Source organism: Oenanthe melanoleuca, chromosome 6 (genome assembly GCF_029582105.1).
Source record: "Oenanthe melanoleuca isolate GR-GAL-2019-014 chromosome 6, OMel1.0, whole genome shotgun sequence".
NCBI classification, from domain to species: Eukaryota; Metazoa; Chordata; class Aves; order Passeriformes; family Muscicapidae; genus Oenanthe; species Oenanthe melanoleuca.
Window position 1 is genome coordinate 19,544,746 of NC_079340.1, and position 12,279 is coordinate 19,557,024.

Here is a 12,279-nt window from a genome sequence, read left to right on the forward strand (position 1 = left end):
GCCCTATTGCACAATTTGTCCTGATGTGGTTTAGTCTTGGTTGCTATAGCTGCAATCATTACCAGTAGAGGAAAACAGCCTGAGGACCTGAAACTTTTGTGAGCTCCTGGAATAACTGAGCAATCTACCTCACCCTGCTTGGCAGCGGGGATTTTTGACTGGAAGAAGAAAGAGCTTTGCCAAGAGCTTAAAAACAAATACCACCACCACCCAGTGCATTACAATACCGATAAAAGTGAAATGAAAAGGAAGTCAGTAAAGAGACGAGAATATATTCAAACTATTTCCTTGAGGACTGTGAATGTCACACTCTGACTGACTAAAATTACAACTAAAACCCAATGTAAGCTGTTCTTCCTAGTGTTTTTTCATCAATCTTTCACACAGATGCAGAAAAAGGTTTTTTTTCTCAGTGTGATCTGGAATATGCATATTAGTGGAAACATGAATCTTGCTTTTGTGAACATGGATAATTCACAGTGGAAAATTTAGCACCTTCTCAAGAATTGTTCTGACTGTTGTTCAAGCCAGGACTCACCTTAGAGAGTTACATTTTAGTTTAGGTAGGGATCATAGGACTTTTATCCATTAGTTCTATCAGAATTAGGTCTGTAATCTACTATCCTCTGTAGTAGCTGTAGCTGTTCATTTTTTTTCACTGGCTTTGAAAACATCTTTTCATCTCCAGGCTTCTAGAGGGACTTGGAGTATCAGTGCACAACCCCAGATATTCTAGGATACCCAGTTTTGAAAATGCTTTGCCTCCTATTAGATAGTATAAAATTGAATTTCTCTCACTAGCTTGTTAATTAGTGCTTTGTTCTGCAAAATGTCAGGCCACAGTATGGTATGTTATGAAAGCTCTTTCCTTTGTCCTACAACATGAGTCAATATCCTGTGTGAATTGTAGACAATTCCTGTTACATAAATGGGAGTCAGTTCTTGTAATTTGCAGCATGGGCTGACTTTTTCAGTACATCCCACTGTCATCCGATAAAAAAGAGCCACCACAGTCAGCAGCCTGACTAGTGAGTATATGAATTTGCCTGTTTGGCATATCTTTACTCTTGCTTCCCAGGCCTTTGCAACATTTTCCAGGTTAAGTACAGTCATAACTTCAAATAACAAAAATGCAATTGTCTTTACCAGAGTCCTTAAAGATGTGGAGTGGGAAGCTTGGACTTCTTGTGGTGACTGAGCATTTTGGAGATCAGCAGCAGCTTTACACTCTGTACTTAAATGTGCTCATTTGTTATCACTAATATATGCAATCTCTGTTTAAACAGCTGTGTGTGTGTCTGTGCCCTTTTGTGCTTCTGAGTGTCAAAAGACATCCTCCAGCGGAGCTATACCCATGTATTGTAACTGAACAGGAAAAATAATGCCAAGCTGTGTATAATTTGCACCACACCCCACATTCTCATGATTTGTAGTTTGGCTAAATGCAAATTTTACCACGAAGTAAGGAAAATTTGCAATTTTTGTCATTTTTAGGCCACAGTAATTTCAGTGAAGTCATCTACATCTCTGGAAATCATTTTTTCAGGAAGGATTGCATTTCCTCTTACCTGCATGTGTATTTCTTCTAATATTTGCTCATTTAAACCAGAAAGTGCTGACACTGTAAGCATATCTTCTTAAAATGTTTTTTTCATGTGATTTTATTCCAGAGCTAAACATTCAAAAATATTTTGTAACTCAAATATGGTAAAATATGTAACACATTTTCTTTACTACTTTCAAAAGTAGTGCTTTACTGCTATCACTTAGAGGTTACTGTTTGGTTTGATGTCTCCAAATCTTTTAGTCTGGCTTTTTTTCATGATTATTGAAGGTGAAGCTAGGGGTCATAAAAGGTTACAAAACCTAAATATTTATTTTGCTTTTTGGAAATGCATCTAGCTATTCTTAAATGAAACAATAAAAAGCCTCAACTACAAAACTTGCCCATGGGACTTCTTGATTGTAAAATATGCAACTTCTGGAAGAGATAAAAAGAATTGGAACATTTGGTTGGAAGTTCAAACCTTCTTTAGAAAAGTGAAAGGAGAAACTATTATATTTTTGTAGTGCTTCAGCAAAAACAAATAATCACACTTTTCTTGTATTTGCAGATGAAAAAAAGAAAACAAAGAAAATTGAAAATGAACTCAATCCTGTTTGGAATGAGGTAATTTGTTAAAAAAATAAATCCTTGCTTATTTTAAGACAATGCTTGTAAGGTCATTAAGTCAGTTTCAACAGCTGAGCATGTTGTTGGAAAGAGGATCTAGTGCTGTGTGTTCTTTCAGAGTGTTAGTAAGTGCAGGTGAATGGATTCATCTTGCACCATATACTAGAATTCATCAGAAATGTGTTAATGTAAAATTAAATGGATAACTGATGAGTTTGTGGCCTGCTTTTGTTTCCACTTTCTTTTGATCAAAATGATACTCAGCCATGGTTTAGCCACATGTATGGGAACATAATGGGATAATTTTTTACATACCAGGAAAAACCATACAGAATTAAAAGAAATTATGCATTGAATGTCCTCATGGTTTATTTGTAGGCCTAGTCTTATGTTGCATCTTCAGTAATATTTTTCTTGGGGAAAATGTTTTCTTGGCAGTGTTTTTTCACAACAATAAATTAAAGACTTTTCTTACATTTTGTAATTAGAATTATAAAGAAAGGGAACTCACAACTATTTGTTTAAATTCAATAGCAACTGAGTTCAGACAGTATTAAAGGGGATTAATATCAGACATTATGAATGACAAGACAATGTGTATGTTTGTATGAGGAAGCGGAACTGCAGAAGCAATGATGACTTACTATTAAACAATGTAATTGTGCCATTATTGCTAGTAATTAGCAAATCAAATTCATGCTATGAGCCTTTTTTACATTACTTTTGCAAATGTAAGCTGGATTTGGTCTCTCACTAAATGCATAATGTATTTCTGAATGATTTTGTTCTATATGCTAGTCTGCTGTTAATTTTTACTTAACTTGTCATTATAATTTGGGTTTGATTAATTTTTTTTGTTGTTATTCAGATTGTTGAATTTGACTTGAAAGGAATTGCTCTGGATAATTCATCTTCCCTAACAATTATTGTGAAGGATTTTGAAACAATTGGACAAAACAAGTATGTTCCTTCTTTCCTTCTCCCTACCCACTCCCACCCCAGTATTAAACACAATTTTCAATACAGAAGTGCAAGGGGAAATGGAACTGATCGCTGCTGTTTGCTGTGCTCTCTCTTTTTTGTCAATGCTAAGTAGTGTTCTCAGTTGCTATTCTGAAAGGAAGTATGATCATGTCATCCTCTTTTTTTCTCATGGCAGATCTCATGTGTGTTAGGCAAACATTCATGTTTACTCATAGTAGCCCAATTCCATTGTTAGCTTTTCTTTACTACCCTCTGCCTCCTCCCAACATGTGGATTCTGGTTTTTACAATACTCTAACAGCTCTGTCATAAAATCACTGTGAATCAAGCCAGTGCCCTCAGGTCTCTCATTCTTGAGATTCCTGCAGGTCAGTTAGGCAGGGATATATTGCATGCCTCTGACTCTGAGGGAAATCTCAGAACTTGAGATTATCGGTAATCAGAATTTAGTAATGCATAAGAAAAGAAAGGAAACTGATTATCTGAAGCACCTAAAATGTTTCACTCTGTACATGGGTTCAAAGTTAGGCAGTCATGTGGTTGGTTTTCTTCAAGTTGTATTTGTAAATATAATCTAGACTCATATTTGTAACTCTTAACCCCCAGCTTGTGCAAATGCCTGTTTGTTTTGCTTGGGTTTATGCACAGAAAGTTGTTCATACCAAAGCCAGACTAACACCTTCAGTGTTTTTGAAAGGTTGTTCTCTTTGAAAACAGATCCTTGACAATATCCTCATATGTGCAGTGTCTCGTGTTTGGAAGGGATATTGGCAGGGAAACAGGATAAGGGGATGAGAAGTGAGAAACACATGAGCTGGCATCCTTATTGTAACATGGTAATAGGAAATAGCATCTTGTAGTTCTTTAAAGGCACAAAGCACTGTAACAATAGAAGAGATTTGATATTTATGAACATTCACATTTATATGAAAGAGTGCATGAAAGGAGGGAATGTGGAATAAGTTTCTCACCTTCCAATGGCCATGTATACGTAACCTGTATTTCTGTAGAGTTACTGAGTTGGAGAGAGATTTAGGACTACCATGTCATAGATTTGCTACTTTTTCACAGTATCCTCTTTTAATACTTAAGAAAAAGTCTATAGTTAGATACATATCTGAAGTGCTGCTGCATTTCAAAACAGTTCTCAGTGGAAGAATGTGCAAATAACACTCCCATGATTTGTCGGCAAGCTAGTTCAGGATTGGAAAAGTGGAGTACAATGCCTATCTAATGTCCTTACTACTGAGAGCTATTCTAATGACAGTTTAAGGAACCCAGTGTTTGTTTCTGACATTCACAAGTAGACCCATTAACTTGGGAGGTGTATTGGGTGTCTAAGTGAAGAGGAATTTAAGCTGAAATCAACAGTCTTCCCTTTAGAGATTCATGTTTTTATATATTTTATATTAAAATCTAGATTGAATTTGGATTTAGTTTTTGAGTATAAAGAATATGTCTAGGGGCCTCTGTTGCCTGAGAACAAGCAATGAAAAGAACCTACACCATGTCTTTGGCTTTATTTTCTTTCTTCTGGAGGAAAATAAGCAGTGGGATTGCTGTTGTGACATTCAAAGCAGTGACAACTTCTGCTCAAATGTTCTGCTACTGTGTGTCTATAGGCCAGAAGCCTACTGGGAGCAGTGTTTCTCAGCCCAGCCTCCCTCTCTGGCTGCTCACTCACAAATCTCCTGGCCAATACACACTCTGCTGTTCCACACACTCGCAGTCCTGACTAGTTCCAGACACCTGTGTCTGTTCCTATGCCCAAGAGGTGACTACAGAACCTGTACTACCCTCTGGAGCAACAGAGCAGAAGATTGCAATATAACACATGATTTGTTCCAGCTCCTAAAAACTGGTATTACTGTTCATCCAGTCTGTTTTTAAACATGCAGGAAGAGGAGTTCAGTGGATGTTTTTCTGCTTTTACACTGTGCCAAGGCACTGAACTCATTGCTTTGGTATGTTTCTGTAAATTAAGCCTGAAAGAACATTTGGATATTTTTCCATTTCTTTATTTTCCTGGAGAGAAAATTTACTGCTTCATTTACAGGATCACTAAACTTTTGCAGATAGGTTAATGAGTGCTCTTCATGGTGAAAAGTCACAATAATTGGAAAAGATAAATAAAGCAAAACATCATAGGAATAAACCAGAGAACTTGTGTGATTCATGCTTAGTTAGATTTTCCGGCATAAAGATGTTTGAAAAGAGAACACATCTGTTTTCTATTACATCTAGTACTGTTTGTAGAAAGATTTCAAATTCTCAGAACACAAATCTTTATGCAGTTAAAAAAATCCCAAAAACCCTAGAGGAATGTCAGTTGTCCCTGTGAAGTTAGGAGAATGAGCTGGGGTTATGCGCTTCCCTGTGCCCTTTGTGTAGTTAGTAACCTAGTGAGACAGGAAAAACAGATTGGGCACACCCTTTGCTCTAAAAGAAAAATGTGGCTACAAATGAACAGTGCAGCAAATTATTTATTCATTACTAAGGATTTCTCATAGTTAAATAATTTCCAGATTGTTTAAATCTTCCTACAGCTGTGTCCTTTCGTGTGGATTCTTTTCCACATCAGTGTGACTGTACATAGTTGCAGGATTTCCTTGCATCCACTGTATCCAAGATCTAGACAGTTTAAGATTCAGTTTTTGACCTTTCTTCCCTGTTCAAAGCAGTATTCATGTTTTGTTTCTTTTCTAAACTTTGTTCTTTCAAAAAGTATTATCAAATAAGTAAAGATAAAATAGAGGTTTTTCTTAGTAAAAATAATTAAATGTAGAAGGAATAATAGAAGGTGAGTGTTGGGTCTTGTAGCATACTCTATAATGAAATGTACCCACTGAGAAAGAAAAGTTAAGTATAGTAATTATAACTGCAGCATAGCATCAAGTTTGCTGATGAGAATCATAAATATAAACCTCTGCCAAAATAAACCCTTAAAAGTAGATGAAAAGAATTTAAATGCTTAACTCTTGAGTAATTTAAACCTTGGGGCTTCCAGTAGAAGTAGCATGTAAGCAGCCAAAGGACATGATAGGCTAAAGAATTTAGTATGGATTGCTACTTTCAGACCAAGAGGAATAATAAAATGGTTGGTACTGCGAATTAGCACTTCCTGATCCAGACATGGGTGTGAAGTTTCACTTCACTTGGTTATTTAGGCAGCCAACAGGAAGTGCTAACCACAGCACTAACGGATTAATTAGCTTTGGCACAAATGCAGCTCGGTTTTTAGTAGTTGGTCATCAGTAGTTCATTGATTTCATGCTTATAAAACTAGGTATTTTGCTTTGATCACTGTGGGGAAACTGTCATAGGCCTGGTAAGGTTCAAAAGCAACTTCTGAGTAGGGACTTTGCATTTATTTTTGGTGTTGTCTCCAGTGGTAGACCAGAAAGTTTAAACTGCTTGTGGCAGGACAGGGTTTTTGCTTTACTCCTGCAAAGCTGGAAACATTTAAGGGACCAGACTGGTTGGGCATTATTCCTGTGGAAGTCTTAGGGAAGGCCAAAAAGGTACTTAAACATTTAAGAAAAAATACTCATTTGCTTTAGATTTCTCTTAAAACAGCTGATGAACAAAAGGTCAGAGGATGCATTAAGCTATTGCAGTAGCAGAAACTGTCCCATTTGATGGTGTCAAGAGACTAGTGTGACTAGTGTGATCTGGAATTAAATGGGCAAATGTTGATCTGCTCAGGCAGGAGGAAGAAAGCTGAAATAGGTCCAGCAAAGAACAGTGTCCTTTCATGATGAACAGGTGGTAAAAAGTCTTTTCAGCTATGCTGGATGGAAAGGATTCCTTGTCATCTTGTAAGTCATGGCTTCAGATGGAGATCACACAATCCTGCCTGAAGGTAAAAAGTCTTCAGAGTTCAGAGGAACCCAGCAACTTCACAGTAGCCATGCAAAGAACCAGGAGTCTAGTTACTTATCAGGGTGAAGTACAGGAGCAGACCTTGCAGCAAAGCACTAAACATCAATGAATTGGTGATGGATATGATCTCCCAACAGCTCCTGAGATCTGACTTAGCTGACAGCCCAAAGATTAAGGACCTGAGAGAAGCATGTCAGAAAAAAGGCTTTCTCTAAGACTTGTATAAAAGTGACAAAGATGATAACTAAGGATGACTTTGGGGCATTCCTTATTACTTTGGAATGTAGTACTTCAGTCGTTGAGTAGCTGTATGATCAAAACCAGATTGGACATAGTCATGGAGAACCTGTTCTAGCTGACTAAGCTTGAGCAGAGGCACTGGACTAGATGAACATGAGTGATTCCTTCCTACCTCATCAGTTCTGTGGGTCTGGTAAGGGAGGGGTGAAACACCAAATCCAGTGAACAGGATGACCTTGGGAAAGGCAGAGTAGTGCCCAAAGCTTAGAATTTGGATAAAGTCTAAAAGTGGACTAAGATAGTTTATAAATTGAATATTAAATTTCTCAGTCTTGTTAGAGTGGAAAAAGACTGGAGACTGTTTTTACCCAGCCTGCTAAAGGAGGGGAAAATATAGGATATAGATATAGGGGCAGTATCTAGAGGCAGCTGGTTGCAAGCAAGAAGTCTTTGTAACTGATTCCCTCTTCAGTCTGCTCAAGGTGATCACTATTTTAAAAATGGTTACTATGCATTCAAATGTATGCAGTTATCATTTGTACAGGGCAGATGAGGATGCAGAAATGGAAATGTACAGTGGAAAATTTCAAAAGCACTACAGGTGAACAGCAATTCTTGAGTTAATGTCACCGGATAGGAGGGTGTGGCTGCTAAAACATTAATCCTGATGATTTGAATTTACTTTGGGTGGCTTCTGAATTGATGATGCTTTTGAAGTTAAATCACTCCAGCTCATATCAAATCAAAAGGTCAAGTCTACATAAATTTTTTACAGATGTGCATAGGAAAATATTTTCTTTCTCTAGAATCAGATTTAGCCTAGCTGCTTATGGGTAGTCTTGTTGGGTTTTTCCCTTTTAAGGCACCTCAAAATATGTAAGTTTCTGCAGCTAAACAGAAGTTGTTTTATGTAATACCTGGAAGGTATATTTGCAGGAAATTGATGCTTTGTACTTAGGTATCCTAATGTACTTTACAAAAAATTAATTTATGTTCTCTTGACACAGTATTCAAGAGTAGCTATAATAGTGCTCTTGCTTCATGTCAAAAAATATCCTTGCATCCTTAGCTACTCCATGAAAAAGCTCTGTAACTTCAGGGAACCTCAGATAAATTCCCTGTGTACAAATCTTTTTTCTGTTTTGGCAGCAAAGCTGGTATTTTATTTGTAATGCATATTCTTTGGAATATTTACAGGGTAAAATTATCTTGGTTTCTTTTCATTGAAAAAAAAATCTCAGTTATTCCAGTAATCCACTTCAATATGGGAGTAAACTGCTACTACATACCATGGGAATTAAATACAGTGCCAAGTATCATGAGACCAGTATCACACTAAGAAATGTTGCCTAAACTAAAAGTAGTCTCTTGGGTTAAAAGTACATGCAGTTTCCATCTTTCTGGGCGAGGGTGGGAGTGACAAAGTAGGCAGAAGTAGCTCAGAAGAGTCTACCATGTGTCATATCCCTTTGAAACTTTCCTTTGGTAGACTGCTCTAGAACCATTCTGAGAATTCTGAGAATTTAGAAGCGAGAATATGAACCTATTTCAAAATGCAGAGTATGGGCAAGAAGATGAAATTTTAGTAAGCATATTGATTGAATTTGTTCTGTTTCACTGTTTTCATTACCAAAGACATGGATGTGTCTGGTTTTGTGTCTCTTTCTGTGTAGTACAACAGCTGTGATACCTAGTTTATATTCACTTCTCACCAGAGAGTTTGCAAATCTGTGTAGGGAAAGAAATTTTTATATTCTTCAGTTTACCAATGAGAATTCAATGGTGGAAATAAGTGACATGGTTGTTGAAAGTTATACAGAAGATTATTTTCAAAAATAGGCGAAAAATAATTTCATTTTTAAACATCTTTTAGGTTAAAGATGTGGCTTCCATAAAGAACACCAACACATTTTAAATTGATATTTCAAACAGTAATGCTATAAAATAACATTTTCCACCTTGTATATAAAAACTACATCCCCTTTTTGATCTCAAGGTACAGTGGTTTTATGCCAATTTTATATAGACTGTAGTCTTTGGGCACTAAATACTCTTTTTAGCCTTATCGCGAATTTATTGCAATGTTTATATGTTTTTAAACTTAAAATATTTTCATTTATTTTTAAGTTTTTTTCAATTTTACTTTTAGGTCTCCTGATGTCAAAATAATTTTCCAATCTTTATTTTATATCAGTCCTTTTACCCAGAAGCATGAGTTCAGCTTTTTTTTTTTTTTTTTTTTTTTCTGTTCGAACTCCTGCTTCTGTGATTGAAAGAACCAGAAATGGTCCCTCCGCCCCAGTAGGGGTTCTAAACTTTTTCTTTTCCAGCATTTTATTAACATATACTGTCCTGGTAGGATAGAGTGTATTGGAGAATCAAGAGAAGTTTTATGAGCTAAAATGCCTTTTTCTTTTAATTCCTTCAAATTATTTGCAATGGTTGTAATATACCTTTAAATGGTTTTGTCCGTGGCTAGGGAGGGATCTATTGTCGTACCTTGAGGGTAAGGCAGTCCATATAACATTTCATATGGTGAGAGCCCAGTTTCAGAGTGGGGTTTGGTTCTTATAATCTAAATTAATAACCTATATTAACTTAAATCTTTAACAAAATTTTGGCTACTCTTTGAGCTGTAGCCCAAACCACAGGAAATGCTTTTACTTACTAAGTTAATTAATCTACTATAACAAGCAGATATTTCTATCTGCTTATTTTGGATAATTTGGTAAAATTAACTTGGATTTTTTTTTTCTTTTTTTTCCTATAGGCTATTCGGCCTATAGGCTGTTCAGCTGCCTCTAAAGGGAGCACTTCTTAGCACTTTTTTTGTTCACTTCTTGACATGTGAGGCATCCTTGAGTAACTTGTCTTCCAATTTCAAATATTCCTATACACTTATAAAATTTTAAAAAGTGCTCACCAAATGCCCTTGTTTTCCAGTGAGTTTTCCTATGTATGTTGCTTAGGATCTGTTGGGCAAAAGTTTTGGTACTACTTTTTTATCATCCAGCAGAATCCATTCTCCTTCTGTCAGAGTTGCTCCTAGCTCTTTAATAGCTTCTACCTCTGCTAAAGAAAAGTATGGTGTTTCATTTTGTGTTTCTGCCTCCTGAAAAGTCATCATTACACTGTTGTTTTCTCTTAGGGCAGCCCTTTCTGCTTTATTCTTAGCCCATCTGTTTCTTCTTACTTCAATATCTCTGTGTTTGTGGTTGCTTGTGTTTTCTGGACTGCTGCGATTAGAATTTTGGCTTTTCTTTTTCTGTCTTTTCTTATCTCTTCTAACATATACTTTTTGCACTTCCCTTAACAACTCCTGAAGTCCCCTATCCTTCCAGTTTTCTAATTTTTTCAGCTTTTTCCTGATGTCTTCCCAAGTCTTAGTTAGAAATTGTATTTTTAAAAGGACCTGCTGAATCAGGGTCTATGTCTGAGCATAATTGCAAATTCTTTCTTAGTCATTTTAGCTTTTTTATTGGGGATTCATCTTTCCCTTGTTGTTCACTTAGGGCTTTCCCTACAGTGTTTGGTCACTTGGGCACTGCTCCCCAAATTTCTTGGATAATTATCCTCCCAAAATCACTTATATTCTGCCTATGTTCTGGCCTCTGATGATCTTTAGTTTGAGCTTGTATTCTTGACTGTCTAATTATTTCTCCCTCTTCCTTTGTAAATAAGATTCCTAAAATAGCCTGTAACTTTTCTTCCTGGTTAAGAGGTTCTTTTAATTTCACATATAGATTTGAAGCGTGACAAATCCAGTTTTTAAATGATTCAAATTCCATCTGCTTTGTTTAACCATTTCCTTTATCTTTTTTGCTTTACAGCAATTAAATACAATTTTTCTATTAATTATAAAGCAACAATTTTGCTAATATAGTTACAATTTAATTAGCACGAATCACATATGTAACACATTTGAGTGTGATGAAACAGAAATTAAAAATTAGCAGTACACAATAATTACATGACATTTGCAATGGTCTTTTGTTGTGCTTTGAGTTTTCAAGTCATGGCTGGAGTTACTTGGTCAACTAACAGATGCTAGCAGAAGAACAATGGGAACCTCTGTTTGATGTATATTTGCATTCTAATAATGATTTTATTTAATTTCAGATTAATTGGCCGTGCATCCGTAGCACTTAAAGATCTTGTAGGTAACCAAAGCAGATCTTTTCCCTTCAAACTCATACCTCTACTGAATGAAAGGGGACAAGAAACTGGAGTGAGTGACTTACATTTTCTTATTTTGCTGTATTCTTGGTCAAAATGCTCCAGCCACAGGGCTAATATCAATTTAATTCTTGGAAATTTCTAGCAAAGCTCCAGAAAGAGAAAATTTATAACCAAATATATATATGTATATGTCTATACAATTTTCTAATCTCTGTATATATTATGTATTTGTATATATGTGTTATAAATATTATGGGCCACAGAGTGTACCTGATATCAGCCTGATGTTGAAAAAGTACATTTTGCAAGTTTCATATGCATCTTTATGCTTTGAAACAGCTACCTGTGTCATAGCACTGGTTCTGGAAAGCACATGGTCATACACACGTTCACTGCCAGCTCCCTTCACAAAGTTACACAAGAACCTGCTTAACTTGATTTAGCACATGTTTAGATTTAAATGTGCTTAGTTATTAACTAAGTAGTTTTTGGAACCTGGGACCTTACTGTGTTTGTGCAGTGTAGCTGTTGAGGCACTTCATACTGTATTCTAGTACACCTCAATAAAGAGAGAGTAATTTCAGTCTCTCATCAGCTGCAGTTTAATATCATGATTAGTTGGTCACAGGGTTGGGCTTTTTTTGCTGACTCCTCATGTTACTCAGGCAACTAGGAATAAAAATGGTTTGTTCAATAATCCAAAACCACAGTTAAGCACAAAAAATTCTATAATTGGAATGGAAAATGACGTAGTGTTTTTCTTCCAGGATGGAGATATGAACAAGCAATTAGAGAAGCCAGATAGGAAATTTTACTTATGGT

The 12,279-nt window shown here is 36.1% G+C and overlaps 1 protein-coding gene across 3 annotated transcripts in view; it reads left to right on the top strand.

Moving 5' to 3' along the window:
- Positions 1-12,279, top strand: part of MYOF (myoferlin) — a 64,262-nt gene that overhangs the window by 3,699 nt on the left and 48,284 nt on the right. For all 3 annotated transcript variants that reach the window (XM_056495070.1, XM_056495068.1, XM_056495069.1), the window contains exons 2-4: positions 2,115-2,170; positions 3,042-3,133; positions 11,398-11,506. In XM_056495070.1, coding sequence (XP_056351045.1) covers positions 2,115-2,170; positions 3,042-3,133; positions 11,398-11,506 — 257 coding nt within the window. The remainder of the gene's footprint in view (positions 1-2,114; positions 2,171-3,041; positions 3,134-11,397; positions 11,507-12,279) is intronic.